At 40.5% G+C, this 18359-nt stretch overlaps 1 protein-coding gene across 4 annotated transcripts in view; it reads right to left on the reverse strand.

Moving 5' to 3' along the window:
• CHD6 (chromodomain helicase DNA binding protein 6) overlaps nucleotides 1-18359 on the reverse strand; it is a 100419-nt gene that overhangs the window by 44488 nt on the left and 37572 nt on the right. For 3 of the 4 annotated variants that reach the window (XM_075177518.1, XM_075177519.1, XM_075177517.1), the window contains exons 1-6: nucleotides 13501-13555; nucleotides 12583-12700; nucleotides 11144-11230; nucleotides 10200-10334; nucleotides 2970-3091; nucleotides 2584-2827 (exon numbers count right to left, since the gene is read on the reverse strand). In XM_075177518.1, coding sequence (XP_075033619.1) covers nucleotides 2584-2827; nucleotides 2970-3091; nucleotides 10200-10334; nucleotides 11144-11230; nucleotides 12583-12700; nucleotides 13501-13544 — 750 coding nt within the window. In that variant the 5' untranslated portion in view covers nucleotides 13545-13555. Of the gene's footprint in view, nucleotides 1-2583; nucleotides 2828-2969; nucleotides 3092-10199; nucleotides 10335-11143; nucleotides 11231-12582; nucleotides 12701-13500; nucleotides 13560-15000; nucleotides 15067-17549; nucleotides 17700-18359 lie in introns of those variants that run through there. The other variant, XM_075177520.1, reaches the window with a different exon arrangement.

Here is an 18359-nt window from a genome sequence, read left to right on the forward strand (position 1 = left end):
GCGGTCAGGTGGTACCAGCCAGCCCACAACAAAGAGGCATTGCAGCAACTATACCGGCTACCCAGAAGTAAGTGGTTCCAGATGCCTGTGAAAGAGCCTAGTGGCGCAATTGGCAGTCGCAAGTCGGCAACTGTCTGGTAGCAGGTGACAACAGTAGGAGTGATCAGTAACAATCTGTTACTGACTGTGAGAAAGAAATCCATATAAACTGTGTAACATTCCTTTCATCTCCCAAGAACAGGTGGCAAAAAAAGCCCATCCGATCACAGTTTATAACTGGTGGCAAGCTGTTGGATAATCCCAGGTGGTATCTTGGAGACCAGTTACTCAAGTGAAAAGTACCTGCAGCACTGGGGAATGCACAGGATGGCTAAATTTAGCGTCAAAGGTGGACCTGTGCCAAGCCAGGAACGTTGAAATTCCTTACACAGCGACAAGAAGCGAAACGAAAAGGGAAGCAGCAGCAGAAGTCAACAGGTGAGAAAGCAGATAGCGACAGTGACCAAGAGGAGACGTCAATGCCAAACCTAGAGGTATCTGCAGTAACCTCCCAGAACCTAGCACCTGTTCCCAGCGGCAGCCCTCGCCTACAGAGTGAACCAGTGAAGCAAGTTCAACACCCTGAAGAGGGCAAATTTTCTGTAATAATGCAGCAGCTGGAGCCCATGGGAAACAGAACAACTGAGGTGGAGAGGGTGCTTATTATCCAGTTGTGGGGCAACAGGTGGGCACCACCTCCTGCAGAGTCCAGACTAGGATACCCCAACTTCAACATCGTCATCAAATTTGGTAAAGCTGTTGAAGGACATTTGCAGGTGTTCAAAATGCCCTGTAGGCACTGTGATGTGGCCAAAAAGGAGAGGGTCAATTATTTGATCCCTACATTAGAAGGCGTCGCAACGGAGGCCTGTCGTGGAGTGGCCCCAGAGAAATGTGTGGACTAAGACATCTTAAAAAGGGCTCTCTTTAAGCGCTATTTTATTAACCTGGAAACCTACCGGCAGAAGTAAAAGCCCTCACATCAGCCATGAGGAATTTGCCAACCAATTGCGGTAGTTGACAAAGAGATGGATTCTGGCACCAAGTCCTGTGAAGAATTAGTGGACTTAATTTGTAGAGCGCAGTTTCACCGCAGGTATGCACCAAATGGGTATTGGACTAGCAATCATGGAAGCAGCGGCTCAGTTGGCGGATCAGTATGTGGCGGTTCGGCCACACTGGCAGAAGCACCAGTCTAGCAGCCAACCCCAAGGGACTGTACGAACAGGGAAACACCCCTCTTCTTTTCATCACCCCCCAAGCAGGTAACCACAAAGCTGGGTGGTTCTAGCAAGCCCCTGCTATGACCTGTCCCTGGAAACTATCGGAGACGACCAAAACACCGGCTGGAGAGAAAGTGTTATGGCTGCGGAAAAAATCGGACACCTGAGGATGAACTGTCCCACAGCCCTAGCACACCAGACTCGTGCCGCTAATCAGTTTGGGGCCTGGCTGACTTGTTAACTGGCAGAGACTGTTCCCACACAAGCCAGTCCAGAAAAGAGCAGTGAGGAAAATAACACAGCAAAGAGTCACAAAAGGTGCCCCAAAAATATGTAGAGGAACCTAAAGCCAGTCTAAGTGGGACCCCTGCAGGGAGAAGAACTTAGACTCACGTGCCTCAGTCACTGTAGTGAGCCCCCATCAGCAGAAGCAGTTCTGTAGAGACCATTTTCAAGAATCAGCAATTTGTACATGGCGGTTGGTAGAAGTCATTGCTTTAAAATGAGACGTCACCAGTTACTAAATCTAAAGAGGTTCACATATTTTTCCCACAAGAAAGTGAATGTTGCCTCAGTATGCAATACAGGAACAAAAATATTTTCTCTCTTTATCTAATGTTATGATTAAATGACATTCAGATCCCATTTTAGCTCAAACTATTGTAAGAATACAAACTCTACAGACAGAAGTAAAATAGATTGCATCCAAGACTAGATAGAATTATAAGCTTGCGTTTTAGGGATTTTTCACTGGAAAATTGGCAAAAAAGCATGCAAACTAATGTATGATTTAGATGGGTTTAATGCATTTTTCACGTTACGCTTTTATCCACATGCTCTATTGTACTGGCAGTGCGTATTTATGTATTAGAAAAAGGTCATAGAGCGTTGTACAATGTTTAGTTTTAGAAGGCAAACTGGGGGTACCACACCAATGACTTATTTGTCCTTGGTTTAATACGGTTTCATGGGTTTAATAATGCACAGAAAGAGCAGAAAAAAAGGCCTGAGTGTGTTCAAGGGGGAACTCTACATTTTATGTTATTTATTTATATTCCCAATTGATAATAAGAGGATTTGCAAACTAATGTTATTATACTACTGTCAACTAGAGGAAAAAATATTACAATTCTTTCTAATAGCTGGAGAATCCAATACTCTAACTTCCATAGATCACTCTGTGACGTCACACAGTATTAGAATATGCATACGCAAGACCGTGAAAGAAATTAGCAGGGAATATAAAGTTAGTAAGTATGCTAAATGCTACAGGTTCCTTTAATGAAAACAAAATAAAACGGATTAGGGGTGCCAGACTCACTTGAGCGTCCCTGTAGAACATCTCATATTGGTGGATCATCTGTCGACTAATCTGGCTCCCATGGTACACCACGGTGTTCATCTCCGTCCAAGTCCGAAACTCCCGCTCCCAGTTGGTGATTGTGGATAGTGGAGCAATAATGAGGAATGGTCCACGGATTCCCATAAAGAAAATCTCTGAGAGGAAGGTGATAGACTGGATAGTTTTACCAAGGCCCATTTCATCTGCGAGGATACAGTTCTTCCTAGAATGTTAAGGCAAATTCATTCATTATTTACTTATTTTATAGAGCACTAAAATAATCCAGTTTGAGAACCATAAAATTCACGTATTTAAAACTCTACTATCACTTATACACCTTACCAATTCCATATATTGGATCTCACCTGTTGTACCAATTGAAGAGAAGCCAGTTCATGCCCTCCAGCTGGTACTCTCTTAGCTCGTTGTTATTCTTGTATGTGCGGGAACACGTCAACTTCTGCCAGCACTCAGAAGACGGGCGCTCCTGTGAAGACGCAAAAATCGGGATGAGCTTGGTGAAGTGCCCAGAGAAAAGGAAAACTCAACAAAATGTTAAACATACTGGTATATAAAAGAGGTACAATGGTTAATGTGTATTTTTTTTCCTTTTTCTAAATCTGGTCTCTTTGGATTCAATTTATCCAATTTTTAAAATACACTAACCCACAACTATATATCCAGCCAAAAGGTACAATAGCATATTAACATACCACACAGTGCATTACAATAAGGATGTTATGAAACAAAGTACAATGTAGTTGTAAACCAAAGAAATAAAAGAAAGTAGATCTATGAGTGTCATGCATTTCCCAATAAAATTATCCTCTAACATATATTACTCAACGATACTAATCATCTTCCAATGTCTGGTTCCACATCGGCAAACCACTCCCATTACCAAAAACTCAACAGTCAACAGTAGGTAAAACAGTTAAATAGGGGACGAAAAAACCCCCAAGAAATTAAAAAATAGGGTTTTTGCACTTGCATTAAATCCATTTTTCAGCGGACACTTCTAACATGGGGTATTCTTAATTATTATTAATCTTTATTTATATGACGCCACAAGGTTTCTGCAGCGACGTACAAATACAAAAAAACAGTACAGTGCAAGACACAGCAAAACAAGTAGAACTCCTAAAGCTCCAAGCATAGCAAGTACAGTGGCATTGGAGAAGAAGAAATGGTAATGGGACAGAAGGGAAGAGGGCCCTGCTCACAGGATCTTACATACTAAGGAGAGGGGGACACAAACAGCAGGCATGAGAGCTGTCAGTGAAGGGGATCAATGGGTAGAAAGACTGATGAAAGAGATGGGCACTTAGGAGTTAATGACTGTACAGATTCTGAAGCTCTATCCCTCCTATTGCCCCTCGCCAATGGTTCGCCAGTTATTAACTTACAAAGCCCCAAATGATACGTTAAACAAATAAAACTAGAAGCAAAATTCACACTCTATAAACAGAAACACTCTGAAACCTATAACTGAACAAAGGCCAACAACTGATCTCACCTTTCCATAGTCTGATGGAATAGCACTTGGTGGAGAGATCTGTTAAGGAAATCCGCCTCCCAATTCTCATCTCTAAGCATGTATACCGCAGAAATTGCTAGGACATATCGTTCCACCCAACTAATAATCTTGTATAATTCCTTCATCACTAGGTAGCTCTTGGTGCCTCCCTGATGATTTATGTATGCAACAACCATGGCATAGTCAAACCGAATTCAAACTGTCTTGCCTTTTAAAAAAAAAAAAAGGGCTGTGCCTCTATAAGAGTTTGTCACTGCGGAGTTCTAGCACATATATGGGAAACTTTGCTTCCTCTTGTGAGACCAACAACCCTGTAGACGAAGATGCAGTGTTACCGCTCCCCATCCCTGAACGCCGACATCTGTAGTCACAATGGTTCAGTCAGTCCCAGATGGAAAAGGGCGGCTCTTGTTCAGATAGTCTGCTTTCAACCTCATGTCTATTCGGATGCTCAAAACCACCATGCACTGAACCTTAATCAGGTTTGTTTTCTGAGAATTTCTGATCCACCCATGGGACTCCCAACAACTGAGTGATTATCTGGTGGTTGCTCTGAAGGGGGGAAGAATTTGCCTCGAGTAGAAGATTGTCTAAATAGGGGACCACTTGAGTTTCCCCTTGATCTTAACAGAGTAGCCATCAGGACCTAGATAAATACTCTGGTTTCTCTTGCAAGTTCAAAGGGAAGAGCTCTGAACTGGAAGTGTAGGTCCCGAATTGCAAATCTGAAGAGGTTCTGATGTCCTTCCATAGAGGAATGTGAAGGTAAGCATTTTTTATATCCATGAAAGAAAGAAATTCTTCTGTTCTATGCCACTAATGACAGATCGTAAGGACTCCATCTTGAACCTTTCTACCCAAAGACTAACTAGGGTTTAAGGATTTTAGACTCACGATCGATAGGTCTTCACTTTTTGAACCCGAAAGAGATTCAATTCCCTGAACCTTCTGCTCTTCAGGTACCAGAGGAATCACTCCCTGAAAGCCAGTCTTTTGATCGGGGAGGCCAGTGGAAAAGAAATGTTTGGGTGGGGGCCCAAGGAGGTCCCGAATAGAACCCCCTCTATAAAAACAAAACAAAAAAAAACTTACCCACATACCCAAGAGAAATCTGCCTCGCACTGCAGTCAATGCTGTTTGGAATTGAACCCTTCCATGAGGTTTGATAATCAGAGGGCTTGAAGGCCAGGAGCTTGGTTGCCCATGCCCATTTCCCCCTTTTCTGTAGACTGTGTGTGACAAAGGACTGACCTCTAGAGGTGGAACTTTTAGGTTTCACTGCTCTTTCCTACTGTGGCTTGACAAATTCTGTCCCAAAAAGTACATTTCCTTCAAAGGGGTAAGGACTCCAGTTTCTTGGACTCTACATCAACATGCCAGGATCTAAGCCAAAAAGAGCACCTAGCAACCACCGCTATGGCAGAGATCCTAAATCCAATAACACCAGCAACCAGAGCTGCCTCTACTATGTACTCTGATGCTTTCCTGGTATGTTCGATCAAGGCTAACAACTCTGATCTAGGTTCTTCTGATTGTAAGCCTTCAATAACGTGTTTGGAACATTTTTCAACATCTTTACCCATTCAGATAACAATATAGTCTTCGAGCACCAACTGCTGCCATATAATTGGACTTTGGAATACCTTCACTCTTTTGTGTCATCCTTAAAAGAGGCACCATTCGCAATGGGTATTGTGTTCGATTTGGATAGATGGGCCACTGCTGTGTCCACCTGAAACTACCACTTTGCAATTTCCTAGATGGCAAAGGATAAACTAACATAAATCTCAGCGGAATCTGAAACAATTTAGCTGGTTTAGAACAAGGCAAGCTTACCTCAATAGGAGCTCTAAAAGCTGGGGTGTAGATGGTAAAGAGAAATGCTTCTTTTAAATAAGGAAATATCAGGAACTGGAGTATCCTCTGGTCCTAGAATGTTAAGGGTATGACGCACCGCAATAACCAGCTCGTCAACTCAATGCCTTCTAAAGGATTATTCCTCAAAACCTGACGGGTCTATGCCATCTGAGTCATACAGAAACTCACCCAGTTCTTATGAGGAGATTGCCAAATCAGAATTCTCACCAAAGTGAACTTGCGTCGTATTCTGGTGCTTAAGAGCCAAGGTGACTTGACATGGACTGCCTAAATATGGTCTTCTGAAAACTGGGTGATATAGTCTCCTGAGACAGAGAATCAATCCCAAGTCCCATTACTGAGGGAATAGAGGGATTTCCACTCACCCCCTTTTGATGCGTAGTGAGCAGAGTGATGGATTGAGCCAGTGATCTCGCCTATGCTGGCTCCGCCATCTCAGCTGCATCCCCTAAGACGTTCGTGGACCTCGGTCCTCCGTTTCACAAGTTGTACATGTCAGGTTCTTATCATCCATTTGGCAAATTAGCCTGAGACCTGGAACAGGTAAAATAAATAACAGACATTCCCCTCCTGACTTAGATCTGATACTGGTCATTTACCTGACATGGCAGCAGGGATAGAGTAGAACAGATTAAATAACAAGCTACAGAGAAAAGGAGAGAGAAATATGTAAAACGGCTCAGAAATCTGTGAAAGAAGGAGAATACTATTACAAAAGGAGCTATCTTGATAGAGAATCCAGGAGAAGAGAGCAGCCTCTGACACACTGTTCACCCCGAGCGGACAGAACGTAAAGAGGCTATGGTTCCTGTGCATGGCCATGATCTTGAAAAAGGCACCACTCAGCACTAGTCAAATTGTGACCCTACATCACTGTAAACACTAATAGTAAGGAGGAATCCCCACTAGAGCCCTCTCCCATGATCAGAACAGGGGACAGGAGAGGGGGGACATAGAAAAGTTACTTCTGCACGTCAGTACAGTGAAAGCTGCAGCACAGAAACATATTAAAATATAAATAAAAGGAAGACAAAATGTGAAAAAAATTAAATCTTCAAAGTGGCTGCCGTAGGCAGTCCTGTGCAAGAGCACCCCACTCTTTGGGCACTTCGTTTTAAACTGGCGGGCCGTTGGCGAGGGGCTATAGAGCTTCAGAATATGTAGTAATTAAATCCTAAATGCCCAACACCTACACTTGCCTCTATACCTCACGGTAGCAGTATTCCCCAAAAGGAAGGAAGTGAAATATATTGTTTACAACACAAGAACATGGCAGAAATATAGATACAGTCATAGCCAAATGTTTTGAGAATGATACAAGTATTGGTTTTCACAAAGTTTGCTGCTATGGTATACTGAAGTAAAATTACAAGCATTTCGTAAGGATTCGTTGAAGGCTTTTATTGACAATTACATTAAGTTTATGCAAAGAGTCAATATTTGCAGTGTTGACCCTTCTTTTTAAAGACCTCTGCAATTCACTCTGGCATGCGGTCAATCAACTTCTGGGCCACATACTGACTGATGGCCACCCATTTTTGCCTAATCAATGCTCGGAGTTTGTCAGAATTTGTGGGTTTTTGTTTGTCCACCCACCTCTTGAGAATTGACCATAAGTTCTCAATGGGATTAAGGTCTGGGAAGTTTCCTGGCCATGGACCCAAAATTTTGATGTTTTGATCACCGAGCCACTTAGTTATCACTTTTGCCTTATGGCAAGGTGCTCCATCATACTGGAAAAGGCATTGGTCATCACCAAACTATTATTGGATGGTTTGGAGAAGTTGCTCTTGGAGGATGTTTTGATACCATTCTTTATTCATGGCTGTGCTCTTAGGCAGAATTGTGATATTTATGTCCTATAATATCATTAGCCAGAGCCACCAACTTATAAAAACTAGGACTTTCCACACCATCCATGTTCTAACTACGTTAACAGTGAGCTATGTATTAGGACCCCAATTTACTTAAGCAAGAATTATAAGGGATAGACTAAATGTGCATACCCTGGTGGCCAACAGTGGGACAGTTACCCCGTTTTTTGAATACACTCCGGCATAACAAACAGTTCTGCCCACAGCATATGGCCTGTTGATACTCAGGAAGTCCCAAAATGGTAAGCGGAAGTTTGTGCCACCAGCTTCCAACACTGGCCACATATCCTCTAGGGGAATACACCCCCAAAGGGCAAGTATCTCCATTGACATACACACATGCCCTAATGGTGGTATGAGGCAAGCAATAAAACCATGGCTCCCAGCCAAGAATGACCGAAGTTGAAGGAGTAACCAGTGATGATCATTTATATGATGCCATCAACCTGCCACTTGTTAACACAAGTTTATAAGCAGAGCTTACATTTAGAAAGACTACCCTCATTTGTTCATTTGAGATCTTAGTGGACCAAGAAACAAAAATAGTAAAAAGTTATGTGACAGGATGGACCACCTATGCCACCCTGTCTGTTGTTGCTGGGAACCGGCTGGGCTTACTTTGCCACCGTTCCCTTTCGTTATCCAAAAAGCACCCTCTTGACGCAGTAGGAGGGGCTTAAACTAGCTGCCACCACTGGACTCTTTATCGACATCCAGTACTGGGTTTCCTCTGGGTAAATGACGCTGCTAGCGTGTCTCGTTGCTGGTGTACCTGGGCTGGTAACTCCGGACCTCTTACTATGGATCCGGGTTGCTGTGAATGGATCCCCCCATGGCCTATCACATTGACCTGGGCTGCTGGGTAGCAGGCAGAGTGGTGGTGCTGGAAACGCTTTTGTCCAAACCTCAGAGACAGCCGCAGAACGGATTAGGATTTAGGGTCTAATCTGTAGATCACAGGAATACAGCAATATTGAAGATGTGTCCAAGCAGGTCTTTGAAGCAAGATTGTTTATTTGCTCTCACACACTGGTGGAAGATACCAGTGTGATCAGGTCAGATGAAAAATCAGAACAACGCATTTCAGTGTACAAGTCAGTGCATTTATACCTTTGAGACACATGCTATTTTTTGGACCAGGATATACTCTATTTACACAAACATGGATTTACATGCATTGCAAAGCCACTAATATTTATACTTGGCTATGAAATTCTTAAAAACCTTACTGTGATTTCCTGGATCTTATTTCAGAGGCAGGAGACCCACTAGCAAGTCAAAACGTCCGACTGGCATGATTACTTCAAACAGTCGCCGAATACCCATTCCCACAGAACAAAAAAAAACCAAAACAAGCTACTTCCCCATATCAAAATACACCAAAGGCTTGGTAAACACAGGCTCATTGTATCAGATATATACATCAGAAATAGGCATACCACATAGCAAGGTTAAACAAGAGATGAATTTCTTCCCCTGGTCTCAGAAATAACGATTTCCTATCTCACAATATAAAAAATATACGTGCAATTACATAAATAAGTGCCCTGCGCTATTTGTTTTAAATAAATTTTTACCAAAAGTTATTTAATAGTGATCCAGTCACAAGTTACCAAAGTTTGATATTTTTGGAGAATACAATCAGGCACAAACACGCAACTGTATCTTGCATGTATTTATTTATTTACAGCCACGCGCTAAACTGGGAAGGTCACTAAATCTCAACCTGAAAAACAAAATCTAATTTTTGCATGTGGGATCAATATCTGGATGCACCGAGCCTGCATCAAGTAAACAATGCCACAAACTGCTAAGAAAGTATAAAACGTTGCACCCACACAGCCACCACCCTCTGAACATGCAGACTTATGTGCTTCCTGTAAAAATAGGCAACGTTTAACAGAAACAGGCGCTTTAATACTACATTAAAAATGTTGCATTTCCACAGATGTCGCCAACTTAATTATGTAAAGCAATTAGTATGTATGAGCTGCAGACTAACATTTTGTAAGTGTTCTTTGTCAAGTGAAAAATGGAAGTATCCATCGACAAGCCTAAGAACTATGACATGTAGGTTCTCCAACATCTCAATAGCAATAGTTATGTTGCAACAAGTGCATCATACTGTAAATAAGTGCAACCCATCATAGCGCCAGACTGCCTGGACGCAGTGTAGGGGATATGCTGCATGCTAAGTTCTAAAATGTCACAGGAGATAACACAATCTCACACCAACATAGTTGTATTTCTCCTCCTATTTTATGATCATTTTTTTGTTTATTCCTGTGATGCAAAGGATAAAATACCGTTAAGGTGTTCTCCGGCAGAACTTGCAGCGCTTCAAACTCCTTTACTTTACCCGGATCAACATCCTCCTCCAGTTCCCAGGTGCTCTCTTCATAAGACAGCGAACACCATTTCACCAGGTAATGTGTTACCTCCTGTGAGATGTATAAGAGACATTAATGTAAGCAAGAGCTTTCTTCACACACTGATACTCAACGTAGAAGGCAGAGTCCATTATCTGTCCCTTTATCCACCAGTTCTGTCTACTGATAACTACAGGGAGCTCTAAACAAGAGAAACTTCATTTATCCCCTCAGGAATGTGATGTGAATGTGACACTATGTTCACTCACACGGAATCTCAACCAGTGACAGACAGAGATAGACAAGTATAAATGCTTTCTCCTAGAAAATACCTAATTAAAAATCTGACTCTTAAGAAAACAAACTAAGAGCTCTTAACTGCATCACCAGTGCAATTTGACCATTTTTAATTAGAATTTAACAATAAAATGTACCAGGAGGGTACACCGGCCCTCAGACAGGTAATATATAACATGGTCCCATAACTACCCTAAGGCCACCCGACGTACCCTGCATGCCTCCCGAATAATGTAAAGGGGAAAAAAAAGGCACCATATAACCTGCAAAAGGGGCACATAAAATTATAGTGCAAAAACAAAATTCACTCACGTACCAAGAAACCAACATAGTTATTCCTAGCAGGTAAGTGCAGGGAAACTTGTTCAATGCGCTAAATATGGTATAAACTTCACTTTAGTTTCACATTTTGCTCATTATACATGAGCCTAGCAGTTTGCCTATTTTCGCTCTCTCTTTTCATTTCCCTGTAGCCCTGACATAATCTTTTGATTAATTTCTATCCATTCATGCAGCATTTATTTGCTGCATTATTGACTGTAACCAATGTGATAATTTATGAGGACTACTGCACACTTACTTACCTCTCCTGTATCAGAATCCTTTGTGTGAGCCACTTCTAGAACTCTGTCCACCTCCACATAGTCTGGATTAAACATATCTTCATCTGGCTAAGGGAGAAAAATTAACATATTTATCAACTATCATTTCACTACAGAGGTGGTAGAGCAGACATTTTCACTACATACCTCAACCCCTTATTGTTATATGACTAGCTCAGGGCAATGACTGTTTTTGTTAGTTTATAAAAAAAACCAAAAAAAAAAACCTCAAAAAGAACCAACTTAATTTTAAGCCTATTCCAGTTTATACCTCCATTGTTATCCTACATGCATTAAGTAATATTTGGAATTACTTATTAACCAATAACTCAGCTCAGAACACAAGTTGAATGTACTATCTAACTTTAGTTAATACAGATGTGTGTTCAACATCACAATCTTCATGCATCAGTTTTATAGGAGCCTTACATCACTACTCTGTGATGAAGGGGACCCTTCCCCCTATTATACCTTGTCTGCGGCTTCCCACTTGCCTCCAATTCACTCCTCACATGATAACACTACCCCTGTCATGTGATCATGTAACTATTAATGAAGACGGCCCTGCACATAGGTGAACAGGTCACTGCCTCCCACAACTTTAGCACACTCATCCCCTGCAATAATCTCTGCTGTATGGATCTGATATAGATTACTATCAAATACAGTAATGAGCTCTATCTAAAGCTGGGTACACACTACACTGATTTCGTCCAATAATTGGCTCAAACTGCCGACATACAACCGCTTGTTCAAAAGTCGGGTCAGTGTGTGCAGTGACACGATGGTCGAAAGTCTGCTCAAATGGACGATTGTCGCCTCATTTGGTTGGTCGTACCGTTTAATATTTTCGTCCCAATCTCGTTTCCGCTGTGTAGTGTGTATAAACTTCCGACCGATCCACAACAGTGAGTACGAAATTACAGTCATTGCTCACGACAACATGGCTGTAAAAAGTCGCTAAAGGGACGTCCGCTCTTCCCTTTATCGTCCTAAACAAGGCTAGTGTGTATGCAGTCCGTGGACCGAGCGATCGGACCATCGATCGCATGTAAAATCGCTCGGCATAAAAAGTTGGTCGAAATTTCTGTAGTGTGTACCCAGCTTAACCCTAGTCAAATACACCTTAAAATGTAAAAATGTTCTGTTGTTCAGCAATTAAGACATCCTGTATATTATACATATATTTTAATTAACATAGATTAAAGTTGTGAAAAGCAGTAAACGAGAAAGGCAGTGGTACCAGGGGTGATTAGCCATTTTTAGCTGGGGTCCCAAGTGTTGGTGTGTCATTGATCTGGTACCCCAAAATTACTGATTTCCAATAAAGTGTACCGCATCTGACAAACAAGGAACCCTAAAATCAGATTCTCTGACCCCCAGTTTTCACACCTGTGGTTTAAAGCACACATTATGCTGACCTCAGTGAATATGTGCTTCATCTGTGCTTGCTTGTTACGAAACCGTTTGATTTTCTGCTGGATCCTTGGATCTTTCTCAAGATCTTCGAGAGTTGCCCACTTACAGTGGAGATACGAACTGTGAGAGACAGCATACCGAAACAGCCATCACAGAGCGGTATCACATTATACCACTTCCATGTCAATCGTTTTGACAACAACAATGGAAAAATTAAATCTTATAAAATTAAACAATTACCATATAGCCGCTGTGGACCTATTTGACACCTACAAAACAGAGGAACTAAGCCAATGGAAATACTCCCATCATTCAAATATATTTACATTCTTCTTTTCCTTCAGACCTATTGTTTGCAGTGTTTTCCCACCCTGGCCTACAGGTTTCATATCTATAAAATAGAATAACAGGCTGCCTGCCCCTGCATTGTGTTGGGTAAAGAGCTTGAAAGTTTAGGTGCTTGCACCTTTCAGCAATGTCATCCAAATTCCATGAATTTTCAATTAGAAACTGCTGTAATAGTTTTAGAGTTGTGTAAAAGCAGTGCACAGGAATCACAATAAGGAAATAAGAGACTGCTGAAACTCAGTACCCGTTAAGGAGATGTCCAAATTGATGAAAGTTTCCGTCTACCATTACACTACACATAACAAACCCCCCACCACCCTTGTGCTGAAGCAACTCCAGCAATTATTCTACTTACATCTAGAAAGTTTCAAGCCAGGCTTAACTGAGAAATGGTGGCCACGCTCTATGCAAACTCCCCAAACTCTGCAATGAAGCTGGCTGCGCACATCACACGCCAAAATAAACAAACAGAGTGGACCACACGAGTTAAGGAAAGCAGGGCAAATGACCAGATAAAATTAATTAATATTAATTAGCTACAATAATACATGAAACTGGTTCAAATGACATACAAATTTCTGTACTTGACATAAAATTCCTCCACCTCCACTGGCATTCCCCCAGGAGTAAACTGAAAGACAAATGAAGAGTATAGGCCGTGTTATATTACAGGTGATCACAATACAAAAATCAGTATAAATGGGCATATGTAAAAGCACTAACAATAAGTCTCAAATATATGTGTAAAAGTTTCAGGAATTTATTCATTTGCAGCACGATACTGGATATTTGCATTTTCTTCAAAGCTGGTTAAAAAAAGGCTTCCTCCTTTAGTGAGACATACACACACGGTACCTATTTTTTATAAAGCATATCTCCCAAGTCTTGTTTATTGGTGGAACAGTGTCAGTTTTGTGACCCAAAAATGGCCTTGACCTAATACAAAGGGGTATAGATTTTGCAAAATAGAGCAATGACCATAAGTGGCATGGCTGAATGGATTGTGGATGTGACTTGGGGAGAACTGGAAAAATTTTGATTTTCAAATATCACAAGACATAAGACAATCTTTATTTTAGGTTACTTTTTAACATAACAATTATACAAAATAGTTTTATTCCAGACTAAGGAGTCACACTGCATGTAACCCACTCAGCACAAATGGAAGCCAAACTCTAGTAGAAATCTAACCTCAAAATTCACCCGCTTTGCTACGGTACCCCCCCCCAAAAAAAAACCCTGGAGTAATCTTTTGTCTTCAGAGGTCACATAATTCATTGATTGGTGTCCACCAATGTATAAGAAGGGGCTAGTGAGGTCACAAACACAGTCATGGAGAAACCTATGGTGCTTCAGTTTCTTCCAGTGAACACATAAATAAACGTATCTAGTCTATCTCAATTCAGTGTATTCCTGTGTTGAATAGAATTAATCTTCTACAGCCATAAGAAGCTACAGGAAAGCTCACTGGCTAAAAATGTACTGGACTGAAATAATAGTGGCACAGATTTGCTGTGAATGTCAGTTCAAATCCCAGTAAAGTTTTGCAACACTGGACACAATTAGAAAGGGAAACTTTCTGAAAAATGTTGCGTTCAATACTGTCTAAAATGACTGGGGCTACTGATAATAAAAATACATAAAGAGCAAAAATAACTATAACTTCCCTTTACAAGACAGAACTATCCATGTACAGATACATGGCAGACTAAGCAACCCTGTTTACTATGGATATACATTATAGTATTTAATTACTTATAGCTGTGCATATGGCATATTGTCATGGTTAGGTTGCCCTTTTAATCTGCTGAAACATGACTGAAGGGAGTTAATCATTACTTTAAGTATGAATAAAATTACTACTTAAAAGTAATGAAAACATTACCAGGTCTGCATTTCCAAGATGCATATATTCAACTTAATCCTAATGATATATTTGTTAATGCACATACTACTGACTGGATAGAAGATAAAAGCATAAGATAAAAGCAAAACAAATATATAACAGACAGAAAAAAAACACAATAATCACAATAATGCAGAACAAATGTATTATTAATATAGCAACTCGCCTCTTTCTGAAATACTCTTGAAGACAGGATTCTTTCTATTATGTTGGCGTCATCTTCAGGCGGTTCCTGTTATACAGATTTCAACATGAAAATAGGAGTTATGCTATTGTAAGAGTGTTCTATGCGAAATATATATATATATATATATATATATATATATATATATATATATATATATATATATATATATATATATATATATATATATATTCTATTAGATACTAATAGGCAGTGATCGAAGTGTGCTAGTATATGGTGGCATGCCATACCCCCACTTCTCCTACTGTGTTGACTGTAAAGATATCAATTTCTATTCCCTTTCATTTTCCATTCCACCACTGCTGATACAACATAATTAAATGGCCATTTTCTATTGTGTCCATTTGTATCATGCTCAATATATAGGCCTCTGCCATCATTATCACTTACAACGAAAGTGTTTGAAACAAAAAATCATGTTTTTACAGGGCTTCGGTTACTAAAGTTCTTGTACCTGGGTGCAGGCACTAACAATGGAAATTTAAAAAGAATTCCAAAATGTGCCAAGGTATCAGTATGTGGACATAGCACACTAATAGACTAGAAAGAGGAGTCAATTTGTCAGTGCAAAGAACGTCCTTCCAGACAGCTCCGGAAAGAGTATAGCACAAATAGAAGGAGCTGTATTAAATGTTCTCTGCTGGGCACACAGGGTCATGGAGGAAGGCAATAAGCAGTAAAGCAATAAAATAACGCCAGAGAACCTTGGTGACAGATGGCTGCCAGAGCTCTCACATCCCTTCTCCAATTTACAACAATAGAAATTTAAAATTTTCAAAGTAGCAGCGCCACAAAAAAAAAAAAAAAAAAAGAAAAAAAAAAAAAGGGGGAGGAGGAGGGGGGTGGATAGGGTAAAATGAAAACATCTTCATATGATTACACTGACTGATTACCATTATGAGACGATTCTTGAGGCTTGTAATCTACAGTTACATCCATAATTGTAACCAAACAAATAAGGTATGTTTTAGGAAAGCAAAAAAAGGTGGGATAATTACAAGGAAAAGAGCCGAAAAGTTAAGCGGAGGAGTCATCTGTACTATTTGCAAAAACAGACAAAAAGATATACCAGGTGAAAGCCTTACAACCCAAAACTAAAAAGCAGATGATGTTCCAAAATGAGCTGAGAATGGAGGTGTTAACATGGTAGTTCTGGGTTTTTCCAGCAGGATGTTGTACGGCACTTAACAGTACCTAAAATATTCCAGATAATTTTTTGTGCCCGTTTGGAGATCCTGCGGGATGGGTTGAGGTACTACTTAATAGGTAAGAATAACCTCTACTCGCATGGACGACAACTTTGGACAATCCCACCATCTCTTGGACAGAGTGCCCTCCTTTCCGAGCCGTATACAACAGTCTGGAAGTGGTACAGTAAATTTGGTGGAATAGCAAGAGCACAAAGTGCCACCTATAATATATCTTTAGGGCATTTTTTTAATGCAAACAAACATTAAACTCTTAGCAATGTTCGTTTTAATGATCTTCTTTTCCTCCCTGACGTCCCTCTCCCATTTAAGTTCATATGGATCATTGATATACATGCCATTAGTCAAGAGAAGCCTATAAGTTGTTGAGATCAGCCCTTTAGCAGGTGACCTACGGAAACAGCGAGGCAATAGGGTATTTCTGAGGCTGTTCATTCCTGGTATGGGGATTTTGGGATGTGAGCCATCTACTACATCTACTTCCCTGGGAACAGGGAAAATTGTGCAAGAGGGAGAGATCAATTAGGAACTCTCCGAGAAGTAACTTATGAAATCGTTATTTTACTTTATTTACATTGTCATAACAATGTTGTAGCTCTCTGCAAAACTTAACTGTGTGCTACAGAGATGCATTTTGAGCCTGGTTTTAATCATAGGGGAGCAAAAAAAAATTGAGAGAATATAAATTTAAACAAAAATAATCAATCTCTTGAAATGTTTAGTAAGTACAATTCAAGGTTCAGCAATAGTCCTTCCTCTATCTTGCCAGGAGCATCGAGAAACTCTGGTTTGCAGTGTACATTCTGGCAGAATTCCTCTAGTACCGAGAAAGATTTGGAATCCCCAGTATATATTAAAAATGAGATTCCATCACTTAGGTAAAGAGGGAGGCTGGGATATGATGTCATGGTGGAAGGGTCAGGGCTTTATTTCTTCCCAAATTTTAACTAAAAGCTCAGTAGGAGGAAGGTGAGCCTTGGTTGCATTTTTAGTTTGTACCCATTTAGAGGTAAATAGCCCCTAGTGTATGTATGTGTGTGCTCAGGAATTTAGACAGCAAGCACTACTGGAAAAAGGGCAGATGTGAACGATTAAACATTTTCTGTGAACCGCTGTTTAATAAATTATCTATATAAATAAAGGATGATAATTATTTTAATAATTACTTTACCATGGTTTAATTTTTCTTTAATACACTTTGCATGGAAAGATACAATATTTCTTTGGTTGACTTATACTGTAGGTGTCGGACCAATATGCACTCCCAGCGGTAGCTCTGTAAATATCATCTGACTGCCTTACCTCAGCCTGCCAGGCCAGTGTGGATGCAGACAATGCAGAGGCTCTCCCAGCTCCCAACACAGCGATAGTTTCTCCATCATCATCCACCACTTTGAAATCAAGGTCTTCATTATACTTCCTACGCTTTACCTGCCGTCCAGACCTCCGCTTCTGTAAAGGAGTAACAGTATTAAGTGTTTGTGATGGGAAACATTTAAAAACTAGAGGTGGTATAGAAAAATTATGAAACCATACAAAAAAAAACAAAAAAAAAAAAAAAACGCAAAACCAAAACGCTTACACAGATAAAACACACAAATATATTTCATGTAAAAATATTCTTTAAAGGATTTTAATGGGGTATTACAGGGATAAGATCAGCAGTAATTTCAAGGTTTTTAAATTGCCAGCTTTAAATTAGATAATAAACAAAAATGAGAATTTGTACTGGTGTTAACTCTTTCTCTAAATACAATAGGGGACACTGAAGCCTTGGAAACTTTCATTTTAGAGAGAAAATTGAAGCTCCTCCCCCTCTATACCCCATTGTGACACGACTACTGAGGTTTGGAATGTAGCCAAAGCCCCGAAATACAGAAACGTGGTACTGAACAAAAGGAAGTGGATAAAACAACATCCTCCCATGAATAATGCCAAACAGCCAGAGTCAGCTGAGCTCAAACTGTGGTGGAGAAAGGAGCCCTGACGGAAGAGGCCTGGTCTTAGAGGCATGCACCATGCGCCACTGTCTGCCATACTGTGGATATTGGCATATCAAGACCTCCTGGGCCGGTCCAGTGCCACGAGAATCAACGGAATGCTCTTTTTTTA

This window comes from Mixophyes fleayi, chromosome 6 (genome assembly GCF_038048845.1).
Source record: "Mixophyes fleayi isolate aMixFle1 chromosome 6, aMixFle1.hap1, whole genome shotgun sequence".
NCBI lineage: Eukaryota > Metazoa > Chordata > Amphibia > Anura > Limnodynastidae > Mixophyes > Mixophyes fleayi.